Consider the following 27,692-nt stretch of genomic DNA (forward strand, 5'->3'; position numbering starts at 1 on the left):
CATAAATACTTACAGTTTCCTCAATGCCAATGGAAGCTACAAATTTAATATCCGAAGGTCGCAGAGTATTGACTGTGAAGACAGGAAATTGTGTAAGGAGGTCACATTCATATGCCCCACAACCTACACCCACAGTCTGAGGATGAGTCTGTGATATGTGGGAGACTGAAGAGCTTTCAGTCACTATCACTAAGCAATCCTCACCCACAGAGGTTCTGTCCCCTCTGTCCCCCATGTGGTCTCCCAAGCCTGCCAGGAGTGATTTCTGAGTGTAGAGCTAGACGTAATTCCTGAACGCTGCTGGGTGTGGCCCAAAATCCAAAAAAAAAAAAAAGAGAATAGAAACCCAGAGCAGAAGAGCTCAGATATAGCCTCCTAAGCCCCAGATGGGCAGGATACAGGTAGGATTCAGATGTCCAGAAAAGCTCAGATTTAAGTAGAGCCCAAATTCCCAGGCAGTGACAAGGAGCTGAGTACAGAAGTCTCATCCGCATGCACATAAACTAGCAAAGCCAGGACACGATGACAGGAACTTTTGGGGTACAAATGAGAGGACAGTATGGTACTAACCACTCCACAACCCCAAATCCCACATCCTGTCCATTTAGAAACCACCATCAATTAGTATGAGAACAACACATTTAAATGAAATTCTCAGGACCAGAGATAGCACAGCGGTAGTGCATTTGCCTTGCATGCAGCCAATTCAGGACAGATGGTGGTTAGAATATGGCATCCCATATGGTCCCCGGTGCCTGCCAGGAGTGATTTCTGAGCACAGAGCCAGAAGTAACCACTGAGAACCTCCGGATGTGACCCAAATTCCAAAATAAAAATAAAAAATATTTTTGGGTTGCCTACAGTGAAATTTAAAATAAAGAGAAAGCACCAGGGCATAACACTGATCAGTTTGGAGATGGCCAGAGAACAGTACTCAAAATCTGTGGGCACAGAACATCAGGAACTAGATGCCTGCAAATGGAGCACATGGTTTTAGTCTCTCTAGCAACCACTGGCAACCCTCAGTCAGATGTTTTGAGTCGTAAAAGGTAAAATAGCTGGGGAAACTTTTTCTTCAGAGTGATGGTACAGTAGGTAGTGTGCTTGCCTAGCACGAGGCAAACCTGAGTTCTATTCTTAGCATCCTGTTTGGTCTCTGAACCCACCAGGAGTGATCCCCCAGCACAGAACCACGAGTAAACCCAGAGCAGAACTGAGTGTGACCCAGAAGACAAACAAAAAGAGAGTAGTGGTTTCTTTTCTTTATGGAATAGAATAGTAAGAATAGTGGGGCTGGTGGGATAGCACAGTGGTAGGGCATTTGCCTTGCATGCTGCTGACCCAGGGAAGGACCTGGGTTCAATCCCTGGCATCTCATGTGGTCCTCTGAGCTATTTCTGAGTGTAGAGCCAAAAGTAATCCCTGAGTGCCACTGGATGTGGCCCAAAATCCAAAGGGGGGAGGCTGATTCAAGTGCAGTGGTGGTTACAATTAATTGATCACAGCCAGTTACGGATTTTTTTGTTTGTTTTTTGGGCCACACCTGGCGGTGCTCAGGGGTCCTTTCTGGCTATCTGCTCAGAAATAGCTCTTGGCCGGCACGGGGGACCATATGGGACACCGGGGTTCGAACCAACCACCTTAGATCCTGGATTGGCTGCTTGCAAGGCAAATGCTGCTGTGCTATCTCTCCGGCCCCCAGTTACAGATTTTTTTGTTCCTTCTCCACTCTCACTGCTTCACTTTACTAGCCTAAAAATAGAAAACAAACAAAACAACAACAACAACAAAATAATAGTATGCTTTTAATAAAATGTTGTGCAGCTATAAGAAAAGATGAAATATGAAGTTTTCCACAACTTATGTAGAAAAAGTTGAGCATTCATGTTAAGTGAAATAAGTCAGAGAGAAAATAAATTCTAGATGACTCATTCATTTGTAGTATATAGAAAAATAAAACAAAGAATAAAAATATAGAATAATGACCAACCTTTGGTCTTTGCAGTACTGAGATAACATAGCAGTGAGGGAGGCGGGGGCAAGGAAAGATGCACTAGAAGTGATACGGGGTCTATGGTGGACAGTCTTGAACTTTTTTGTAGGGGTGAAGGTGCAGTAACTTTGTATATCAAAACCTTAAAAGTTAGCATTGTTATAACCATGTTTTTTTTTTGGTTGGCTTTATTTGGGGGCCACACCTGGTAGTGCTTGACTACTCCCAGCTCTGTGCTCAAGGACCACTCTTGGCAGTGCTCAGGGGACCATATGTGGTACTGAGAATCAAACCCAGGTGCAAAGCAAGCACCTTACCCTTGTCCTCCCTTGTATTAATAAACCAGTGCTATGTTGGTTTTATCTCTGAGAGGTGTGTTAGGCTGTGTCCCATCACAGAAATAACTGAGGTAGGGAGAGAGAAAATAGGGGAAGTGGAAATGACTAAGTACAAAAGGGGGCTTGAACACCTAAAATGCATAAGAGAAATAGGGTAGGAGTTTCCACTGGTCACACCAGAACAATAGTGAGATGTCAGCCTTAGCTCATGACAGCAATACATACCTGATGTTGAGTGTATATTGGATCTTAACATCTCTGGGTTGCACGAGAATGAAAAAGCCCTTGATGACATTGGCTAAAAGAAAACACCAGAAACATCAGCTGTCTTATATGGAAATATTGGAACCAAGAGCACTCCCCTCAGGACCAACCCTCACCATTGGCCACTGTTTCTCTTCTGTTGAGTTCTTTGCAGAAACAGATGCCTGAGAAGTCCCTAAAATCAAGCAAAATATATTTTTGGTTATTTAGTTGGAGTTAACATCCATCCAGATTTCAGTTATATTTTACAACAAACATAAAAGTTAATTTAAAGTGGATTAAAGACTTCAATGAAGCTAGAGCAATAATACAACAGAGAGGGCCTTTATCTTTCACAAAGACAACTCATTTTTTTTTATCTCTGGCACCCTGAGAACTACCAGGAATAATTCTCAAACACAGAGACAAGAATAAGCACTGAACCCTGTGGTATGTGGCCCCAAATAACACCAAAAAAGTGGATTTGATACCCCACGATTATACTCAAATCCACCAAATACACTGAGAAAAGCATAGGCAAAACAACTATGATAAAAACCTCAGATGTGTATGTAGTGATTTTCTCTAGTGGGAAATATTAATAGAAACAAAAGCAAATAAACGGAATTACGGCAAACTAAAAAGTGTCCTAACAAACAGAAGTATACCATGCAACAGTTGCATAATAAAAGGTTAAAAATAGTCAGAAAACATAATAAGAAAATTGTGCAATGAAAGACAGAAGACAAGTCTCAAACATTCTTTAAAGAGGTGATACTAGGGCCTGGAGAGATAGCACAGTGGTGGGGCATTTGTCTTGCATGCAGCCAACTGGGAGGAATCCAGTTCAATTCCTGGCATCCTGTATGTCCCCAGCCTGCCGGGGTCATTTCTGAGTGCAGAGCCAGGAGTAAACTCCGAGCACTGCTGGGTGTGACCCAGAAACCAATCAATCAATCAATCAATCAATCAAGCTTGTTTGTTTTTCAAAAAAGAGGTGATACTGGCTTAAGAACTTCTTTGCTGAGTCTGGATAGAAAATGTACGCCCCCGAGCGTACTTCATGTATTAAGAGTATTCCTTATTCTTACTCTCTATATATTCTTCTACCATGATGTTTCTATCCACTTTTCATCTTGTCTTTTTCTTTGTAAACTGTTCAGTAAGGATTGTTGGTGGAACTGTCCCTCAGTTTAATGCCTATGATTGAACTATGTCATGGAAATTGCTGGTCTTGTTCCTATTGCCTCCAAATGGGCCGATAATGCTTCATGGCATTGATCCTTGTTTGCATAGACACATTAAAATGGGAAAACACCATACATACAGATAATTTCTTATCTAATAAATCTCAGTACAATGTACCTTACACCCTGAACATTGATATAGTGACCTGGCACAGGCCTCAGAAGAATGGGCATCCTCCATTCATGCCAGAACCAGGCAAGCTATCTACGAAACATCCAAGGTCTTTTATAGCAACAGCTGGAAGAAGTCCTCTACCAGGAAAGACACTACCAAGGGACTGTCATCGACCTCCTAAAAAGAGACTTCCTTTTACACTGAGAAGACTTGACAACAACAATGACTGGCTCTACAGGACATGGTTCTCTCTAGTGCCCCTTAAGTGTGAGGTGAAATGAGAGGATGCTCTGCACCATCCTGACTGCAATATGGGATATGCAGATTCCAGGATCTTTAATACAGAAGCATGATACCAACAACAGAGACTATGTGAGGAATGGAGATGTATTGCCACTACAGACTATGACTTGGATTGGACAAACTAATTTGCCTGGAGACTTGAGTCAGTCCTGTGCCAGGAAACTTCAGGGGTAGGGTTTCCTTGTATTTAGACCATAATTTTTCTTTCCATGTCCCTTATATTTTGGTGGGCCTATGCAAACAAATGCCACTCTAACACCATTTTTTTACTATTTTCCCTTGACTCCAATCCTTAAGAAAAACAACCCACTAAAACTTTTGAGGTTAACTTAAACTAGTAAGCATGTGCATAGAACTAGATAAATGTACTTTGCCCTCAATGTTTAAGGAGTTACATAAGTCTAATCTCTTTGGATTATATTGTGTGCTGATAAGAAATAGTATGTAATACAACTGGGGATTTGAGGGACAAATTAATTGTATTGTACATGGGTTCAGTTTTGTTTTTCTTAATGTTCTTTGGCTGAAACTTCAAGGCTGGGATATCATCGATGGAACTACCGAGAATTCTGTTCATGGGTGATTGTGCTTCCACTGTAACTTTACCCTGTCCTCTTTCTTTGCATCTTTGTTGTCATAATCAAAATAAAGAACAAAAAAAAAGAGGGAAAAAAAAAGAAAATGTCCAAAGATACCTTGAAAGATCTCATTTTTAATTTAAAAGGAATCATGCACATTTATGTTCATTACAACATTATTACTATAGCCAAGACATGGAAACAGTCAAAATGTCCAAGAATATGCAGACTACTATATATCAAGAATATGTAAACTACTGATGTATACACAATGGAATACTATGCAACTCTAAGAAAGAAGAAAATCATGCAATTTGCCATGAAATGGAGAGAATTAGAGTGTATCATGCTGAATGAAGTCCGTCAGAGGGAAGGGATAGATCCAAACCGTTACCTCTTACCTGCGGGACTTAAAGATACACAGCAAATTAGCAGCAAAGAGCCAAAGGCAACACAATAAGAAAACTAATCCCCAGAACTGAGACTTGGGCAGGCATGTTTGAAAGGGAGAATCACAGGGGACTTTAGGGGTGAAAGTTCAGCATGTTGATGATGGGTGTGGGTTGGAAATATATACAATCAGTATATATACATCAGTAATCAATAATTCAATCAACCAAAAAATTAAAAAATATAAAGTGCTTGTTTTTAAAAATAAGTTAAATAAACTAAACTTAAATTTAACTTAAGTTATATTAAATTAAATTAAAATTTAAAATTAACTAAACAAATTAAAAATAAAAATAAAAATAAAGTACTTGTTTTAAAAAATAAAAATAAATTAAAAATAAATTAATTAAATCCATTAAAAATAAAGGGTTTTGTTTTTGAAAACAATAAATAGATACTTATACTTATCCATGGGCTGTGATGAAATCTCTTGTGATGAAATCTACTTTTTTCATTAAAGATAATATACCATTTACATCAGGTGTCTGTCTGTCTATTATTTGTAACTCATACTAGCAACAAGAACTTGATGAAACCAATCAAGAAATAATTTAAGTGAAGAGTGAGTCCTACTCTGATACTCTTTGATGCTTAAAGTATTCACTCAATCAGAGTTTAAAAAAATCAGCCAGAGAAGAGGCAAATACAAAACTTTGGTAGAGCTGGAGGTGAATTTTTGCTGTGTCTATGAAATAATAATAATTTTGCTGTGTCTATGAAATAATAGACTGTGACATATATCCAAAGCTTTCATTGGGCACATCAAAGAGTTGTACTCTTAGGGAAAGATAAAATAGAATTGGACTAGCCTGAAAAAATACAAATCCAGCTATAAATAAACTTGAATCCTGATAAAGTTTAGTCCCACTCTAAATGCATTTTAAAGAGCAAAAATGAAGTTCCTGGAGTAAAATGGTATTTACAACATAAAGCTATTTAAATTTCCCCATATAATACTTGACTTTCAAGGCCAGAAAGATAGTACAGTGGGTAGAGCACTTCCCTCTCATGAGACTGAAGGTTTGAGTTACAGCATCCCAAGTGATCCCCTGTACACTTCCAGGAGATTCCTGAGTGCAAAGCCAGGAATGACTCTAAACATTGCACTGTGAGCCCCAAACCAAATTACTGTCTATCTTTCTGTAGAAAAGATACCCGGAGACAATAACAAATATAGAGACAGAAGAATTAAAGGGGAGGGAGAGAAACAGAATAGATGACTGCAATGGAAGAGGTGTATAATGTGCAACTAAGCTGGGGAATGTTTATAACTTTGCTAAACTGGTAAATGCATCTATAAGATACTTAACGAGACAATCCAAGAAATGAGAAGGATAAGATATGCTCCCTACATTCCCCTGGATGACATAAATCTATTTATATGCTCCAAAGTCCTGAAACAGATTCAGGTAAAATAGTAAACTTGAGAATTTGTGGCAACTTTGTTTGTCCCTTAGCCCACACACAGATCAACCAACAGTCTTCGGGCCCTAGGTACACCCAGCCTCTATCCAAACCATTTACTGATCACTAAACCATGTAGTTTTTATGAGTGACTCTTAAGATTTAGGTTAAAGTAAATCGGAAAAAATAAAATACAGAAGCAATATGCCAGTGGCTATAAACCCTGAGGAAGGAGTCTACAGTGTCTAAGAAAGCTACTAAAAATCAAACCAATAAGTACAAATAAATTAACACAGAATTTTATATCAAATTTATATTTTAGCAAGTACTAACAGTTTTAATCTATAAATTCTCAGAAATGAACACATGAAGAATGAGGGTAGTGTCCACTAGGTTACAAATGTTCAACACTATTCCTCCCCTTGAGTGCCTATCACATGAAGTAACATTGCGGCTCATATATTTCTGTAACCTTACATCTAAACCGGTCCATCTGAAATGTTATAGCACATGATCAAACAGGTTGTAAGCAGGAATTTGAAAGGCTGTATTGTGAGGAATGTATTTTCAAAATACCTTTTGGAACCTAAAAATATGTGGTCATGAAAAATATAGATTCAATTTCCTATATAATTAGAGAAATTAAAAATAACAGTCATCACCTTGCAAAAGCCTAAGTGGGAAGTTGGCACTTTTAAAGAATATCGCTGGTAAAAATGTTAAATAAGATAGCCCTTTTAGAAGAAAATTAGGTTAACTGCATACAATTCTTTGTGCATGTGCTTTTTGATTTATAAACTTCAGTTCTATAAACTTATTCCATGCTATGTTTTCATTTTCAATGAAATAAATTAGATTGTATACATGTTTATATTTATAAGAAAATATTAGAAACCTAATACTCATACTTGGGAGACTAGAAGCTGGTTGAATATATATGGCACATAATAAGAATATTTTATCATTGGCCTAAAAATGAAAGTGAACTGTGGCCTATTTGGAGTATTTGAAAATACAGTATTAAGTGGAAAATTCAAGATGCAAAAAAGTGGATCATCTTTTGTGTAAGAAGAAAACAAAAATAAGAATATTTTTACAAGTCAACAGAGTGGGTAGAAAAGAAATATAGAAAAACCATGACAGGAATGGGACTTCACTGAAAATATCTTTTTACAATTTTGAACGTATAATTTATATATAATTCCATATTCAACATATAAAGTGAAATTGACAAAACAGGGAAAATCTTAAAATCAAATATAAAGACCAAATGAACTGTATGTTAACTTGATGGCATAACCACACAAAAATACAGAGTAAAGGAACCTAAGTTATTTTGCACACAGTACTTTTATTATCTATTTTAAAAGAGAAACATACTGAGTATAAAAGAACAGCAAAGGAACTTTGAACTTTATTTTCTTGTGGCAGTATGATAGTTATAACAAATGCATCAAACAATTTACCAAGTTAATATGTTTACTGAAGTTTCAAGACCCTGAATTTTACTGTGAGAAGGATAAAAACAAGTCTAAAATTGGGAGGGAAAAACCCCCAAAACATCCTAATTCCAACTAAAATTAGAAATATCTGTATAAATTCATTTTTAAATAAAATACTTTTTTTCTGTTCCCTCAAAAAGCTTATATAGACCAGTCCTCATCCATCAATTAACACACAAAGCATCCTGATCTTAGTTTCTAAATAAAAACTGCTAACAACTGGTATCTTGAGAGAAAATGTCTAGTTGTATGGTCAGGACAAGAAAAATACGACTATTCTGAAATAGTTGGTTCCATAGAGTAAAAAGCAAATTATAACTTAATGCTAAATTTCTAACTGACAACTGTGGGTGTGACTTCCCCTCAGAAAAGACCATCTACAGAAAAGACTAAGCTAAATATCATAATTACTGATGAAAACTTAAATTTTCCTTTGAATTGGAATCAGAATGAGATAAGAATATCCACAGTTCTATCTTCTAGAAATTGTAATGGGAGTCCAGTACAAAAAAGGAAAATAAAATAAAAGGTAAAAAGAAATTCTTTGGCAGAAAATGTAACAAATCTAAATATATATACAAATATACACACATCTTATTAAACTATATAGTATAGTGAATTCAAAATCACTATATAGAAGACAATTGTATTTCTATTTATTATCAAGTCTTTTCAAAATAAAACATTGAATCCTATTTACAACACGTACCCTAGAATAAAAATAGCAAAAGATATGCAGTACCTTAGCATAGAAAAATCATAACATTTTGAATGGTATTCAAGATTTAAATATTTGGTTATTAGTCATCGAAAGATTAATTATTGTAAAAATGTCTATTATCACCAAATTGATTCACCAAACTCAATGATACCCCAATCAAATCTCTATGGCTCTTTCCCAACAGAAACTGACAATGCGAATGAATACACATGAAGTTCAAAAACAAGTCACTTGCTTTTTTATTTAAATATCAGAGAAAACACTTTTGAAGAAGAAAATGAGACTTTTCTCCAAAACAATACAATTCTAAATACACTGCAGTAGAATTAAGACCACATGCTATCTCTATGAACAAATTGAGCAAAAACAGAGTTCTGAAAGATATGTGAGCATATAAGAATATTACTACAGTTGTTCCTTAAACAATGTTCAGCCCAATGCAATTCAAGATTCACATAAAATGTTTGACTTCCCCCAAACCATAACCATAGTCACTGGTTTGTATCTGTGAGGAACGGATTTCAATACCTTTTCACCTTGGATCTTAGCAGTAGTAGTAGCAACAGTAGCTGGAAGAATAGTAGTAGCAGCAGTGGCAGTAGAAATAGCAAGAAATAGATCTTTCGCAAAAAATTGTTATTGAAGCCATTGTGATTTGCAAAGTTCTTCATTAGAACAAAACCAGCCACCAGTGTCAACCTCCTTCCACCAATGTCCCCAGAGTGTGTCCCATGTCATCACACCTGCCCCCCAGTCTGCCAGCAGAACAGGCCCATTTTGGTTGTTAAAATTTGGGTCTCATGATTTCATTGTTGTTGACTCGGGCTTGAATATTTAGTTATTTCATTTCTTTTTTTGTTGTTATTTTGGGGTTCTTTGGGCCACACCCAGTGATGCTCAGGGTTTGCTCCTGGCTGTGCACTCAGAAATCACTCCAGGCTTGGGAAACCATATGGGATGCTGGGGATCGAACCGAGGTCCATCCTGGGTCAGCCATATGCAAGGCAAACACCTTACCACTACGTCAACCCAGTTCTTCCATTTCTTAACACACCGAATGCACCTGAGATCCCTTGGCCCGTCTCCCATTCTTTATTATTTGTCTTTTTCCTTCTCCTCCACCCAATTTCTTTCCTTCTCCTCACTATACTCTGGGGCCTAGAGTGTTCTCAACAATTCTCACTTAAAGTGTTGCATTTCTTCATGGAGTTATTCCAAATATCACATATAAGGGATATCATTCTGTACGTATCTTTCTTCTTCTGCCTTCATTTACCATGATTTATTTATTTTTTTAAATATATTTTTTATTTAAGTAACATGATCATAGTTGGGTTACATTCACAAACAGAACACCCCCCCTTCACCAGTGTAACATTCCCCCCCTTCCCATCCCCTGTCTGTATTTGAGACAGGCATTCTACTACAGTTATTTTTTTTCCACAGAATTATTTATGGTACAGAGTAACAATGAATGAGGGGCACTCCCACCCCCAGTGCTGTCCTCCCTCCACCCCCATTTCCAGCATGCATCTCATATCTCCCTCCCTTTCCCCCCAGAATACTAGTGCAACTGGTCTCCACTTTACAGCTTGTTGTAGATTATCTATTCTGTTGTCGTTTGCGATAAAAAGGATAAGAGAAAAAAGGAAGAAGAGAAAAAAATTTGACTGCAACTACCAAAAAAAAAAAAAAAAAAAAAAGAGAAAAAGAGAAAAAAATGCACCTGGCTAATAAGAAAAAAAAAATCACCAAATTATAACCACAGGAGTGGAAAGGGAAGAGAAAAGTGGAGGAAAGAAGAGAACAAATCAAAACAAAACAAGAGGAAAGTCCAGGAAGATAGAAAAAATTTTCCCATGCCACACAGTTCAGGAATCCAAGCTTTTCAACCTTCACCATGCTCTTCCTCTGTTTTTCTCAGGTATCCCAAATTCTTTTTCTCCCACATATCCTCTATATTCAGCCCTCTGCATTCCTGCCTCTCTGGGGCTTGGTTGTACATGCCGTCTTTCTCACCAGCATAAGACACCTCTCTCTCCCTGGTACTTCCTAGACTATTCTGGGCACCATTTGGATTGATGCTTCTTGAATGAGGGGCACTTACTCCAGCCCAGCAGCAGCAGGCTCAGGAGGAAAGTACATAGCCACGTCCCCATGGTCCTTGATGAACTGCATCCACAGGTGGGTAAACTGATACTCTTTCTTTTGTTGCTGGGCTCCTTGATGTTCCAACAGTGCACCTGTCATTAATTCTTCTGTATTTACCTTTGAAAGGCAGCAGTGACCAGCTGTGGAGATAGAGATCATTTAAGCAAAAGCTTTATTGAGGTAGCTGGAGCAAGGGTGAGGCCATGTTGCCCAATAACATAATTTTTTTTACTTGTGACACATTTTCATCTTAATAATCTATTCTAGATAAGTACTGCTAAAAAAATACCCTCAGATTCATTATAGTTGATTTTTTAATTACGTTTTGGTCATTACACATTCAGAAACCTTTGGTGCCAAGTTTTTTGCAACCCCACACTCAGTTATGGGACCCCAAATAGGATCACAATTAAAATGGCTGGGCACCCTTAAGAGGCAAAGAATGGGACTATTAAAATTAAGAAACTTCTGGGGCCAGAAAAATAGAAAAGTGGCAGGGCTTCTGCCTTGCATGCAAGGATTGATGGTGATTCAATCCCGGCATCCTATATGGTTCCCCTTGTCTGCCAGGAGCACAGAGCCAGGAGTAACCCCTGAGCACCTTCGGGAAAACAAAAGAAATCAAAAGATTTATGGAAATGAATAATAACGAGGACATGAGCTACCAGAACACCCCAAATACATGATTTTTCTATATGTAATAGAAGATATATATAAAACTAACAAAATAAAAACTGACAAGAATTCCATTCACACTTGTGCCTCAAAAAAGCAAGTATCTAGGGATCAGCTTATCCAAAGAGGTGTGAACCTGCACAAAGAAAACTGCAAAATAATACTTAAAGAAATAAAAGAGAAGAAGAAATGCATCCCTACTCATGGATTGGAAAGATTAATATCAACAAAATGATAATACTCTCCAAAGCATTATACAGTTTTTAATTCATTCCCTTTAAGGATTCCTATGACATTTTAGAATGAATAAACACTACTGAAATTCACTGAAATTCCAATGAATTCCCTGAACAGTCAAAGTGACCCTTGTGCAAAGGAAATGTGGGGTATCACTTTCCCCAATTCAAACTGTACTACCAGAACAGTAGTTATTAAAACAGCATGGGACTGGAATAAAGACAGACATTCTGTTTAATGGAATAGACATTCACAAATGATGAATGGGTTTATTTTAGGTTATATATATTTACCACAGTTAAAAATGGAGTCACTAAGGAGAGAACTAGTGTACTGAAGTAGAAAATACAAACTAGGAAAAAAATTTGAAAAGAAAAATAAAACATTGGCTTTTGTTATTGACTTCCCCTCTTTAAATTGGATTATTTATACAAAAATAAGCACATTACACCTTAATTTTATTTGGTGCTGGAAATAAGAAACCAAAAACTGGGATATATTCATCCCACCATATGGGAATCCCTGAAGCCCAGGGGAGTTTCGGAAAGCAGTGGAGTGACTCAGGACCATTACTGGGGTCTTCTCAAAGCACGGATGCCTCCATAATTCACAGGGAGGTTCTAGAAAGGAGAGCAGATTTTGTTTTTACCAAGAATTGAGAGTAAAGAGCAAATCGACAGGGACATCACCCAGAAAGAAGGACCTTGAGCTCATCTCTTCAACACAAAATGATGCAAGTTAATTTCTCCTGAATTATTGATTACAGTGAGAGAAAGGACACTAATAATCAACTTTTACCTTGTGAATGTTCTAAGAAGGCCTTTCACAGATGCCTACAGAGAATTCACATTATTTGCTTATAGGTAAATTAAGGTAACAAACCCATTTATAACTCTTTTTTGACAAATTTATAGGAACTTCCACTAGCAGATAGCAATAATGAGTCTCAAATTTCAGGACATAGAGTTATTCTGAATCTACTCTTTCAAAAAGGAATTTTATATATCCTTCAGGAAACTACCAACTTCAGCCCTTCCCTCACGTCTATAAAGTGGGACCCTATGTTCCTTTCAAACCAAACCATAATATTTAATAAATCTTTAGCACATCAACTGAAATGCTATGTAGTTGTTTTTCACTGCACACTCTTGTTTTGTATGCATACATCCTGCCAATTTTTCATTGTAAAGTAGTTTTTAGTGTTTCCTTTTGTTTAAAGTTGATGCCTTTTCAAATTGGCATGTCTTAAATAGTTTTGTTCTTTAATTATAAAGGCGTGTGTGTGTGTGTGTGTGTGTGTGTGTGTGTGTGTGTGTGTGTGTGTGAAATCCTATTAACTTTAACAAGTGAATCCAAACCATACTGTTTTTGAGCCAATTAAGCCGTACTGAAATTAAGTAGTTTTGAAAGTAATATTATAAATTTGTTAAATGACTCTAGTGTAGTCTGGACTCCTACAAGAAAACCTCATGGGGAATTTGGCTGAGAAATTTAATGTTTGATAAATGAGAGAACATGTTGATAGTGACCACTTTAAAATGAAGAGGAAGGAGAGCAGTTTGGTCCTGAATATAAATGACTGGTTGAACCAGGATATAGAAAGAAGAGGAAAAGTTCAACTTGAGGGTATGAAGTAGTATTGAAGGGTTGAGAGGAAGTGAGCTTTATTTGCCTTGGTTTTTAATAATGGGCTTGAAAATAAAGAGTGAAATGTATTGAAGTTTACCATATTAGATAAATTCATTGGATGTGTTCATAAGATGAGAGGAAAATGACTCAAGTCACTTGAATATTATGTGAAATATATTTAACCAATGGTAAAAAATGATGAAAAATAATATAAATAGACAATCCAGATGATTTTTCTGTATAAATGAATTACACGATTTTAAAAATACGCACAAAAGGCAAAACTATTTATTCAAATATTTCATCTATTTTTATTATTATTAATATTATTTTTTTGGTTTATACCCCTCACAAGGTACCAGGTATTCAGCTTCGCTCCTGGGCAACATATTTGTTGGGGAAAATTCAAGAACTTGAGATTGTAGCCCAAGGTGAGTGGAAAGGAAAGGAGTTTACTCCCACTGACCAAGAGTGCAGGTAGCCCAGCCAATTCTCACCCCTACCAAAGGGCCTTCTCTAATATGTCTACAAATGAGGATGCAAGGGAACAAGCCTGTATTGTCAGCACAATGCGTTGGAAAGCTCCATTTCTTCTGGGAGAGATCAGATTTGCCAAGGATGTGACCCTTAGCCAGAGGTCCAACTCTTTTATTTCTTGATTCCTTCAGATCAAGGCTGCTAAGACTTACAACATCCCATCATCTTTCTTTCCAAAGTGAAGACCCAATGGGAACCAACAGCTCCTCCAAGGGGAGAATCTACCCAATGGCACAGAGTATCCATAGGCCCTGCACCTGCACACACACCAAGCCCAGAGGTCCTCTAGGTTTTTGAAGAAATGGTTTTTCTAAAGGAGACTCACAGAAATGTCCTGTTTCTAAACAGAAACATGAAAAGGTACTTGATATTGCTTGAACATTTATAGCAAATTTTTTCATAATTAGCAAAAATAAGATGATACTGACAAGTCCTTCAGCTAATGAATGGGCAAACTGTGTTATTATACCCAATACAATAAAATACCAGGCTGGAGTGATAGCACAAAGGGTAGGGCTTTTTTTATCTTGCATATAACTGACCCAGGTTAGATCCCCCATCATCCCATATGGTGCCCCAGAGTTTTCCAGGAATAATTCCTGGTGTAAAGCCAGGAGTTACCCTGAGCACAGTTGAGTGTTGCCCAAAAACAAACAAACCAAATAATGAATTCCCTTTAGTGCATTAAAAAAGGTGATTAAGGGGGCCGGAGAGATAGCATGGAGGTAAGGCGTTTGCCTTTCATGCAGGAGGTCATCAGTTCGAATCCCGGCGCCCCATATGGTCCCCTGTGCCTGCCAGGAGCAATTTCTGAGCCTGGAGCCAGGAATAACCCCTGAGCACTGCCGGGTGTGACCCAAAAACCACAAAAAAAAAAAAAAGGTGATTAAGTCTTGGGAAGATTGGTGGTGGACCCCAATGCACATCCTCTTAAAAGACTATCTGCTATATGAATTCAACTATCTAACATTTTGGAAAGGGGAAACTAACTATTTAATACAATAATCAATCATTTCAAGATATCAGCAGGGAGAAAGTCTAAATATAGGGAACACAAAGAATTTTTTTTACTGCAAGAAAATGACAAAATTTAAATTAAAACTAAAAATTAAAATTACAAAACCTACTAGTTGGATAATCCTCATTACACATTGGTTCAAATTTTTAGAATAAATTTCACCAAAAATGACCTCAAATATAAAAGCCTGATGGAATAGAATTTGAGTGATAAGGATATGGTAGTGTAAATTACTTTATAAAGCTAAAACAGTTCATACCTTCATGAGATGAGAATTAAATGAAATCAAATAGATGACATGAAGTGTGTGTAGCCATGACTTCAGAAGGACTCTGGAATGGATCTGTGAAGTTTTCTTCCAGTCCCTCCCACCAGCTGTGATGTCACATCCTTTGAGTTCTGAAACATTTTGATTCTCTCTGACAACACCGACACTGGTGATTAGTTTACAAGCAGCAAATTTTTCTAAAACCAGTTTTCCTGTTGTATCCTTTGGGTCCTCTATTAAAGGGATTTGTTGAATGGAAATGAGGATAAACCTTCAATGACCCATCCTGGGAAGAGCAAGGAGCTTTCTGCACGGCCCCTGGCCCTACAGACATCCTCATTTCATGTTGTAATTTGGTCCACTGGTCCTTTGCCTGGGGTCTCTTGATATTCTAGCACAATGTCTTTGGATAGAAATGGGCTTGGCTGAATCCCTCGGAGGGATTGAGAAAGACAGAGACACCTCCCCTTCTAGAACATTCAGAATCACCCTCCCTCCACTAGCTTGGCCTCTCCCACATCCATGGAGTTTTCTTCCCATGAAAAGGGCCCTACCGTTTGCTCTTAGATGGAACCATTCCTCACCAACACCCCAGTGTGATAGAGACTAGTTTGTTCCAACAGAGGAGAACATTGCACAACTATCTACCTTTTCCCAGAAAACTTTAGTACCTGCCAAAAACAGAATGTCTTTTTCTCCTTTGTTTCTTTTGCCATGTAGAAACTTTTGAATTTGATGCAGTTCCATTTGTTTATTTTTGTTTCTATTATTTATGCCCAAGAAACAAATCTTGTCGTTGAAATCTCCTTTTAGAGTTCAGCCCATATATTCCTTCATGTATTTTGTGTATTCTGATCTAATATCAGTCTTTGATCCACTTTGAATTGCCTTTTGTATAAGGTGTGAGAGACAGATTCTTTCAATCTTTGCATGTAGTACCCAATTTTCCGCACTTCGTTTGTGGAAGAACTTAGCTTTATTTCACATAATGTACCCAGGTCTTTTGATTTAAAAATGCTCTCTGACTATTCTAGGGCCTTCTCAGAATGGAGGCAGGCAGATTTCCCTTGCTGCAGGAAGGCATAGCAGCCTTCCTGAACATGCTCAGATGTGGAAACAGCCCAGCTCCACCAATATCAAAAAGAAGGACAAGCAGCTGATTCTTCCCACTTGGGACCATTCTATGGAGTAAACACTCTGACATTTTCTTGGAATGGAGATGAAAATATCCCTGCATCCCCCCACTAAAAAACTCAGAAGGTCCTGCACACACCCACCATGTTTCCAGGAGAGAAACAACCCAACTTCACTACAAATATCCAAAGAGCATGATGCCATCAAATCTTCCCAGGAAGACTGGTCCAGATGGACAACTCTGGAACCTTCTCTGAAAGGGGATTCTGTCTAAAGGCACAGAAGTCCATGATTGAAAATGCCCAGCTCTACAACTGAACCTCATCATACTGCCAAATGATCAATTGTTCCAGGCCTGTAAAGTTCCTGGACTGTGTTGTAGATGATGCAGATCTCCAAATATCGTACTACTCTTAGTCCAGTGAGATGAGAGAAAATCTGATGGGAAAATTGCATAGAGGACCTAACCACCAAGCTCAATGAACCTAACAAGCCTAAACAAGGAGCCCTAATGGAAGCTCAACTAAAAACAACCAGACTGTGTAGATCCTCAAATAATAACATTAGTAGCACCATTGTGAGATTTAATTATCACAAATTGACTCTTAGTGATCTAAGTTTTGATCAATAAGATTTTGATCTAAGTCTTTCCATTTGCCGTTGTGATGTAACAAACAATATGAAGTAAATTTATGCTTGCAAGGGGGCAGATTGGGAGGTGGGTAGGAAGTTGGGGAAGAGAAGGAAGGTCACACTGGTGGTAGAATTGGTGTTGAAACATTTAATGTCCGAAACATGTGTTGTGAATAATTTGGTAAATCGTGGTGTTATGATAAAGTAAAGTTTTAAAAATAAATAAATAAATAAATAGGTGTCATAGATCTGAGGATTTATCTTTGGCTTCCCAATTTTAATCCACTGATCATAAAGTTTAGTACCATACTGTTTTATTGTTTTCTTTTGCTTATTATTTTAGGCAAGGTTATTACAATACTGTTATGTATTTATAATTTATATTACAATTATAAATTATTATAACTACAATTATAATATATAATTTATATTATATGTATGTATAATTTAATTTTTAATATTTTAATTTGCTAAGTATAATTTAATACTATAACAGGTTCGTGAAGTTAGCTGTAGATCTGAAGAATAAAATAACTTTTTCACTTAACAATGTAAAATATATTTGTGCAAATTAAGATCCAATTAAAATACCGAAGTGATACTGCTTCCTGCCCCCCTGCTATCGACCCCGATGTTGGAGCTGCAGCAAAGCTTCAAGAGCCCTGTGAGGGTCTGGAGCCTGACCCCTGACTATACAAAGAAAATTACAAAAGCCTGCTTCAAGAAATAAGAGAGGACACAAGGAAATGGAGACACATACCCTGCTCAAGGATGGGCAGGATTAATATCATTAAAATGGCAATATTTCCCGAAGTAGATTTAATGCAATCCCTCTAAAAATACCCATGACAAAACCTTTTTTTTTTTCAATAAAATTTCTGCCCTATTTCAAATGTATATAAAATTCTTAAAGTTTGGGTTCAGTTTTATTTGGATCATGTTTTATTTGGGAGGAAGTAGGGTTTCTTGTTTTGTTTTGTATTCAGGCTTGATACCTTAGGGATTATTTCTGGCAGGTTTGAGATACCATCTGGGATCCCATCAATCAATTAAACTAGGGTCAGCTGTTTTAATCAAAGTAAGTTTGTTTTAATCAAAATAACTGAGTTTGATTTTGAAATTATAATTACTTTACAAATATTTTAGTTATTTAAAAATTTACATTATCTATGAAATAAAAAGAAAACATTGATAATACTTGTTCAAACATATTTAAAGATGAATTTTCACATTTCACTTTATATTTGATTACACCCTATTAAACATATCTATTGAATTACAACCTCCATTTATTGTTTATCAGCACTTAGTCGTGAGCATAAAGAATTAGTAATATGGGGCCCAGAGATAGCACAGCAGTGTTTGCCTTGCAAGCAGCTGATCCAGGACCAAAGGTGGTTGGTTCAAATCCCGGTGTCCCATATGGTCCCCGGTGCCTGCCAGGAGCTATTTCTGAGCAGACAGCCAGGAGTAACCCCTGAGCACTGCTGGGTGTGGCCCAAGAACAAACAAACAAACAAAAAAACAAACAAACACAACTTCCCCAGATTTTCTCATAATTAAAAATAAAGAATTAAAAAAATTATTAATATGTTTCAGGCCAACTAAGTTTACATTTGTATGTTGTAAAATAATGCGAATTGTTTGCCATTGCAACGTGCTCTCAATCCTTTGTGTAAGTGTTGTATGCGTTTTCATGTACTTCCTGTGTATGACCTGAGACCTGCAAGATTTTGCATTGTCTGTTCCCAACTTGGTTTAGCGTCTCTGATTTTATAGTCTATCTTTGGTTTCATATATTTGCTTCTAATATTTAGAAAATTGTTCCTTATTACTTATTGTAAAATATCATCTCAAAAAATGAAAAGAAAATACAAAAAAACAAGGCTACTTAGATCTTCAGGTAAATGTCGCCTCATTATAAACAAACTATATACCTGAAATAGAACCCGAACGCTAGATTCAAGATTTTTATTTTTGGAGCCTTTCCGCTCCCAAAGTTGACAGAAAATATGCTTTAGAGCCCCAGATAAAACTTTACGTGGGGGCAAATACCATGCTAGCTAAACCTGGTTCTCACCTGTTTCACCTGCGACACTATAAGCAGAGTGTGCTCTACTCTAATCGGGCTGAAAACTAGTGCTCTGTGAGGTCCAGAGCCATCGTCCAGTTGGGGAGGGAGCTTTCTTTGAACATTGCCAACCCTGCCTCAATCCCTGGGATTCCCATATGGTCTCCTGAGCACTTTCAGAAGTGATTCCAAAGCACAAAGCCAGGAATAAGCACTGACCATCACTGAGTATGGCCCCAAACAAACCAAGAAGTGCTCTGTGAATTTAAATGTCACTCTCAGCCTTGGAGACAAGACGATGCCCCCATTGACCCTCATGCAAGGCAGAAGCAGAGCTCAGATGTGTTGGTCAAACTAAGGCTGTTGGTCACTCCTGCCTGACCTCCAGCCACCTTGTGGTCCCCTTTGAAAGTAGAGCTTTATTGCCTGCAAGGGCTTGGGTGAGCTCTGCTGGCTTGTTCTGACAGGACAGAAAAGGCTCCAGACCCCACATCTGTGTCACATAGTCAGACGATGAGACTTTCAAGCAGGACCACCCAAGACCAGAAAAGTGTGGGCCTTTATTAAAATTCGACAAATCCATGTGTATACACCCCAGGACCCGGGATCATGGTCCTTTGGGCTTCCGTCATCACCAGGTATGGAAACACAGGTTCTTTGTGGTGACCTGGAGTGGCTGAGGTAGTGAGTTGGTTAGAAGTGAGGTGGGAACGAAGCCTGCACTTTGGGCCTAGGGCCTCAGGCTCTGCCTGCTCAAGCTCTTCATCCTGTTCAAGTTACTCGCTTGCTTTCTTCTTGTCGCCACCACCACCAGGGTTGTGATAAACAGAGGGAAGAAAAATAGCATCAATAAAACAACGAGCCAGATGCGTCACCTGTCCTTTTTAAAATTGTTCTTATGGGTGAAGAGGTAGGGGTTATCCTGTGGAGGGAAAAGGGCCGGGCTTAGAACTACCAGGAACCACACATCCTCCCACTGTTGACTGGCACAGTCCACTCCTCGAGAGGGCTAAATCCCCCCAGGAATGTCCACAGAGCTTGCCCAGTCCAGAAGTATGAGGCTGGGAAATTCCCCATTTCGGGAAATATAGGGAGAGGGAGAGAGAGGTAGAGAGGAGAGAGAGAGAGGAGAGAGAGAGAAAGGAGAAAGAGAGGAGAGAGAGGGGAGAGAGGAGAGAGAGAGAGATATTCTACAGTGAAGGCATGTGGATTCCTGCTTCCCTTTTCTCTACCTCTCTGTTTTTCTCTCCCTCCAAACATTGGGAATTTTGCCAGGTGGGCCCCATGCTAAGTGGTGAAAGGACCTGACTCTACTCTCACTACTCAGAAATTGCCACATCACAGAGAGGGAGACTGAGTCAGGGCTGAGGAATGAAGGAGACAGACCAGAGACCAAGCAGGTGTGCCTGGACTAGGAATAGTCATCTATGGAGGGTTGCACTGGGCTTGGACGACTGAGAACATGCTCCAGAGGCAGAGACCAGAGACAGGGGGAGGGCACCCAGAGCAGGAGAGGGAAGAAGGGTCAGCACAGACAGGGACTTCTGTGGGAACAGATCAGTCACACAAGCATAGTCTGTCCTGTGACAAAGAAATGTGGCCTTCCCCGCCTGGGACACCTCAAGAAGCTGCAGGGACCAGGGAAGAGTTTCAAACAGCCTCAGGAAAACTTGAGCATCTTCCAGGTAGGCGGTGCCAGGTAGTACAGCGACCACTATGGAATGGATGGCGGGACAGAGAGGGGAGGGGAGACCAGTGAAGGGCTTGACAATGGCAGGAAGAACCTGGAACAGGCAGTAATGGGAGGCTGAAAGGCCCAGACCCCAGAACAGAGCCTACGTCTTAGTATCCTTTGCCTCCGCTCCTCACCTAGTTGGGGCTTGCCTGGGACATCTCCTCCTCAGGGTAAGGAAAGAAGGTGCCTGGAATCCTTCAGGATATTGGTGCCTGGTACAGGCCAGTACTAGTCGCTGCCTCCCAGAGGGTCTCTCTCACCTCCCAGGGGTCTGGTGCTTCCTCCCTCGCCCCCTCACACCTGCATGACCAGCCCTGAAGAGCTGAGAAGTGTCAGGGCAATGAGAAGAGGACATATTGGAAAGGGTGACAGTGACTAAAAGGACATGATATATAAAGTCTCCAGTGGGCACTGTTCTGCCCCCAGGGGACAGGGAACTACCCTCACCCCCAGACATCTCCACCAATCAGGTAAGACGTTTACTCACACTGGAGGGGCACCTGAGCTTGTTCGAATCGAATATGAAGTCATGGGAGTTGGACTTGCTTCCCAAAGGTTGCAGCTGCAGAGAAAGGACAGTTTGATTCCATGCTTAACCTGGAGAGCCGTTGTAACCCCACCCCCCCATACCTCCTACAAGAAAGACCTGCCCATGTTTGGGCGGGGTCTTTGGTAGGTTACAAAAAGGTTTGGCCTGAGAAGCAAAGGGGAATTTGCATGGATGCAGGATGGAAGAGTGTGGTGTACCTATGAAAAGGGGGAAATGTTGGTGTACCTATCTGAGACCCTGGATTTGGGTGTAGCTACCTAAGACTCACCCATTTCTGGGAGGGGTCTTGGGAACCAGATATTAGGTGTAACCTTACCTGCAATACCCCACCCATTCCTGGGAGGGGTCTTGGAATAGGTAGATAAACCCTGAAGCCAGGGAATTAAGGGTCTCTGCCCTGCTGCGCTCGCGGGCTTTTGGGCTTTGCCTCTTTTGGTCTTGGACCAGGATGGAGGCCAAAGGGAAGATGGCTGAATTATAAGATGCAGGGCTAAGAATGGCCGAATGCTTGAAAGGTTATCAGATAGGCCACACATCTGTGGTGGTCAGGGCATGAATAAAGATGATGGTTCCTGATGCCTGCCTGTGAGTGAGTCTTGATTACACCGATCACCTGGGCCTGGGACCCACTGGCTGGATGGGGTTGCGGAGCCACGTGGCCTGGGATGGCAGAGAGAAATCCACCGCCATCCACCACCATCCAGCCCCATCGTTATTTATTTAATTCAACAGAAGAGGAAGCAGGAGGAGATCTCTAAGGGACAAGGTACAATGCAGGGCCGAATAGGAATCCAGCATAAATGGTTATGATATAGGCCATACATGTTGGCTAGGATCTGGAATAAAGATGATCTACCTTGAAGCCTGTGAGTGAGTTTTCTACCCTCCGCTCTCCTGAACCCAGATACCCACCAGCTGAAGCGGATTGGAGCCACGTGGCCTGGGACTGCACAGAAAGGTCACTTCATCCATATACCACCATCCAGCTCCATCCAAAGGGCCTCCCTCTTTACTATTTTATTCTACAAGCAGTGCCCACCCGAGGGAGTTCCCAACATTACTTTTCTTTTCAAGGTAAGGAATGGAAGGTGGGTTGGGGTGAAACAAACTGAGAGGCCAGAGCCAGGGGGATACCAGCAGGCTAGGCAGGCTACAACTAACTAGACCTGACTTCTGCGGGTCAACAGCCTAGTGGGAGTTAGGGAGGACCCCAGAGCCTGTGTCAGGATTTAACCAGACCTATGAGTCCCAGGAAAAACTGACTGATCCTGGCTCTCAATAAACACATGAAGGAGCAGAACATAGAAGTTTCATCTCTTACCTTCCCACCTGATCATAAATACTGTATTTTCAATTTCATTAAAAAGTGAAAATTATTTTTACTAGCTTCTTGAAGTATGTGACTAGTACCAAACCATCTTAGTTCATGGATTCCAACAGCATCTTGAAAGGATCATACACAATGATCAAATGGGATTCATTCCAGAGATGTGAGAGTGGTTCAAGATACAGAAATTAATTAATGAAATATACCAGGAAGGATCGTTTAAAAATATATTATGATATTCATTGATGCAAAGAAGAAAGCTTTAGTCAAGATATATCAGACTTTTATAATTAAAAAATAGGATAGAAAGATAAAAAAGAGAGTGATATGATTTACGATAATAACTTCCATTTAAAATAAAAATACCCACAGACAACACCATAGTCAATGGTGAAAAACTGAAACTTACCCTGTTGAGATGGGGAACACGGCAAGGATGTTCACTTCCTCTACTGTTCCTTATTATAATTTTTGAAGTCTCACAGAGCAATTTGGGAAAAAATAGAAATCAAATGAATACAAATTGGAAAAGAAGCAAACCTATCATTGTTTATAAATGACATGGCAATATACAGAGAAGACTTAAAATCTCCATCAAATAAACTCAGAGAAATAATAAACAAATACTACAAAGTAGCAGGCCAAAGAAATCAATACACAAAGCTGTCTATTTTTCTATCTGCAAATAATGAACTAAAAGAAAAAAAATGTTAAAGCCAACTTAAAGTCAACTATTGAAAGAAAAATAAAAGGATGCCAGAAAATAAAAACAAATATTCCTGTTCATGGATTGGAAGAATTAAGAATGTTAAAATTACTATCTACCCTATTACTATATAAATTATTATTTAGATTATTATTTTTTTTTAATTTTTATTTTGATCATAATGGTTTACATAGTGTTGACAATAATATTTTAGGTACATATTTACATAAAATCAGGGGGGATTCCCATCACCAAATTGTCCTCCCTACACCTCCGTTTCTGTCCTACCTCCCATTTCCTCTTCCCTCATCCCAGGTCGGCTAGAATATGTGGTCCCCTCTGTATCTAACCCACAACTTAGTAGTCTTGCACCTGTTTGGTCTTGATGCCTCCCTTAGTTCCCCCTCTAACTGGAGGCAGGACTAGCTAGTTCAATTTGCGTGGTTTTGTTTGAAAAAGAGAAAAGTAATAAACTGGGGTAAGGATCTAATACCCCGAAACTGGGCGGAATCCTTCTAGAGGCTCTCATCATCGATATGAGAGATGGAGAAAAAGAAGGTGAAACACTCCACCAGTACCAAAAGAAGTGTCAAATATCTAGTGAGGGCTTGAGCCGTATCGATAAGCACCACAAAAAAAAAAAAACAGGCAAACAAACAAACAACAAAAAGCAAAACCAGCAAAAACAAACAAACAAAAAAAACACGCCATGGTCTTGAAATGAGAAACATGGCATAGCACATAACGAAAGAAAAGAAAGGAAGAGAAAATATAAGTATGGTTGGGGACAATTTCAATAATCACTCCCAAACAGAGAAATCGACCAAAATAGATAGGTGAATACAAATAATAACAACAATAATAAATGGAGGTAAAAAATATATAGATAATAACCAAGGTTTTGTGCTTTTTGTATTTTTATTTTTTCCCTCCTGCCCTGGCACAGTAAATATTGGGGTCATTCGAAAAGGAATTCACTTGGCCTAAGAGATATGGGGTTTCTCCGTCCTTGGAGCATACTGTCATGGGATCAACACTAGACTTTGCTCAGGAGCCTTTACTCTCCCGGTGGTGGTTTTTTTTTTTTTTTTTTGGTGTGTGGAAGACTTCTGTTCTGTGTTTAGAGGTCTCAGTTTCTGCACAGCTCCTGAAGTGGGACTTATGATGAAGTCAGTCTTTGTGGTTCTAGAGGTTCTGTTACCTCCGTATCATTTTAATCCATCTTCTGTGGTTGGTGATCTTGGTCTTTGCCCTGATCCTAGGGTGGCACCTAGGATAGCATCTTTCTTTGTGCTTCCAAAAGCCCTGTTCCGTTACAATTTTCTCTGCCGGACCTTTGGGACTGGGGATCCTGGTTATTGTGCAGGTCATAGTTCAAACCCTAAACTAGGGCTTTTTTTTTTTTTTTTTGGTCCCAAGATGTATACCGTCTGGTCGTAGTTCTAGCAGCCAGTCAACTATAAATCACGATCTTGGCTTTTGGACCTACCAAAGGGTGCCAAGACTTCTGGTTGTGTCTTGTCGTTAGCTGGTAAGGTAGGTTAATCTGCTCTAAGGTCAGGATGTTCAGATTTTCCTCATTGTCAGGAAATCATGTTAGAGTTGGCCCTTGTTGTTGACCCCGCAGTATTAAGGCTGTCCCGGCTGGGATTTGTTTCTTGCCACTGTTGTGAGGAACTGTGCCGTTTCTATGTCTGGGATCCAGGGTTCAAGGCTGGATGAATGGTATCTAATCACCTGAGGTCTAAGTTGATTCCACATGACATATTTTCAAGGTAGGAGATATCCCTGTTTTGTAAACAACTATGAGTTCCCATCTCTAGTAGACAAGAGCTCTTTTTTTTTATGTGTAAGATTTCCCCTTTATTTGGTGTGCCTTTGCAGGGGGAAGTGGTGCTACATTATAATGTCTGTGTATTTGTGGGTGGACAGAGGGGATAACAGAAACAGGTCACATACCCAAAAGCGAGGAAAAGAAAAAAAAAAAAAAAGGAAATAAAAATGTATGCGCTCACAAATGTATATGTAGGACAAACATTTAAAAAATAAATTAATTAATTAAAAAAAATTAAAAAATTAAAAAAAAAAAATTTAAGGTGAGTTAGTGAGGTTTTTTAAAGGACCAAAGTGGTGCAAAAGACTACCTTACATTTGGGGGAGAGTAGGTAAAGAGGTGGTGTGTTACCAGTCTTATGCCTATGTTGGAGGTACAGTTTTTCCCATTGTCTTTTGGGTGTTTCCTGTGGTGTGTGGGTTCCCAGGCATCTTCCTATCCCACCCCCTGACCTTCTTCAGATTGGTAAAAATTTGTGGCAGGGAGGTCTTGGAAGAGTTCTTGCGTTGGGGATACTTTTGGACCTAGATCCGGTTTCAAGAAACAGTCCACGTTAGGGGGAGTTGGTAGGGAAGGCCGCACAGCATGAGTCCGCAGGGAGTTGGCTGTCTTTTCTTGCAGGAGACGAGGTGTGGGTTTGACTGGGTGTCCCCTCGCCTGGGTGCTGGGTACTGTTTCGTTGGGTAGGAGGTCGGCCTTGATGCCTAATAGATTAAGGATTGAGGGTGAAGAGTTTTAATATGGTGGGAGATCTGGATGGAATTGAGGGGTGAAGGGATAGTTGGATTTCCAGAGGGGAGACAGGGGAAGGTATATGGGAGGGGTATGCAGGGAGAGGAAAGAGAAAATACCTTAGAAAGAAAAGGAGAAGAGAAAGGGGAAAAAGTAAAGAGAAGAATAGAATTAAAAAAAAAAAAGTAGTGAGAAGAGAGGGGAGAATAGCAAGGGAATGCTGGTTAGGTTGAATGTGTTCGAAGAATAGAGCCTGTAGTTTAAGTCTGTACATCACAGGCACTGCTTCGGTGGTCTGACTGGTCACTTGCTTCAATTCCTAAAAGAAGGAATAACCTAGAGATAAAGTATATGTTAGAGAGTTTTCTCGTGGCCCTCTCGTAGTGCATGCTATGTATGGTATCTCGTGTGGTATCCCGAGTTGCCATCTTAGTTTGTCCGCCCTTTGTATCCAAGGGCGCCTGTGGACAGAAAAGCTGAGAGGTTATTTAAAATATAGTAAGATAAAGGCATTAAAACATAGTGCTATGGTATGCTGCCATTGCAGTCGTGATTTCCCTTGGTGTTCTATACTTGTGTTCCTGTATACGAACTCTAAGGGATTATTGTGGGCCTTTGTTTTGGAAGTCTGATTACTTACCTGTTCTCTTAATGCTGTTGTTTCTGTTGTTGCTGTTTTCTTTGTGGTATAATGTGTTGTCAAGTGTTTGTGTTGCTCCTTTTTCATGAATTTTGGACACTGCTCCCACGTATATGTTGAGTATTACAGTGTTCGAAGTTTCTACCCTGTTAAACCCTGTTATTTGATTGTTAGGTATTAGTTGTGTTTAAACTATATGTTCTAGGTGTTTCAGAATAGTGCCACCATTCTGTGTTTATCTTTTGTCTTCTGACTTACTTCGTTTAACATAACATGATCTAAGTCCATCCATGTTGCTGCAAAGTCTGTGATTGTATCGTTTCTGACTGCCATGTAATATTCCATTGTGTATATGTACCACATCTTAATGATCCATTCATCTGTTGTTGGACATCGAGGTTGGTTCCACGATTTGGCTATTATACTGAGTGCTGCAATAAATAGTGGGGTGCATACGTATTTTGGAATGAATGCCCTTCCATCTTGGGGGTATATGCCTAGGAGAGCAATTGCTGGGTCAAATGGCAGCTCAATTCTGAGTTCTTTGAGCACTCTCCAGACTTTTCTCCATAGATGTTGGACTAGGGGGCATTCCCACCAGCAGTGAATGAGAGTTCCTTTCATACCGCATCCCCGCCAACAAAGGTTGTTTCCATTATTTTTGATGTGAGCCATCCTCACTGGTGTAAGGTGGTATCTCATTGTTGTCTTGATTTGGATCTCCCTGATGATGAGTGAAGGTGAGCATGTTTTCATGTGTTTGTTGGCCATCCTTCTGTCTTCCTCAGAGAAGTGTCTATTCATTTCATCTCCCCATTTTTTTATGGCTTTATTTGGTTTTGAGGGTCTCAGCTTTCTGAGTGCTTTGTATGTTCTAGATATCAGGCCTTTATCTGATATGTCGAGTGAAAAGATTTTTTC

General features: G+C 39.3%; 1 protein-coding gene across 1 annotated transcript in view; it reads right to left on the bottom strand.

Annotated features, from left to right (window-relative positions):
* Positions 1–20,668: 20,668 nt before the first annotated feature.
* Positions 20,669–27,692, bottom strand: part of PLB1 (phospholipase B1) — a 112,318-nt gene continuing 105,294 nt past the window's right edge. Inside the window, exon 51 of the mRNA XM_049784689.1 lies at positions 20,669–21,031. Coding sequence (XP_049640646.1) covers positions 20,669–21,031 — 363 coding nt within the window. The remainder of the gene's footprint in view (positions 21,032–27,692) is intronic.

This window comes from Suncus etruscus, chromosome 12, assembly GCF_024139225.1.
Source record: "Suncus etruscus isolate mSunEtr1 chromosome 12, mSunEtr1.pri.cur, whole genome shotgun sequence".
NCBI classification, from domain to species: domain Eukaryota; kingdom Metazoa; phylum Chordata; class Mammalia; order Eulipotyphla; family Soricidae; genus Suncus; species Suncus etruscus.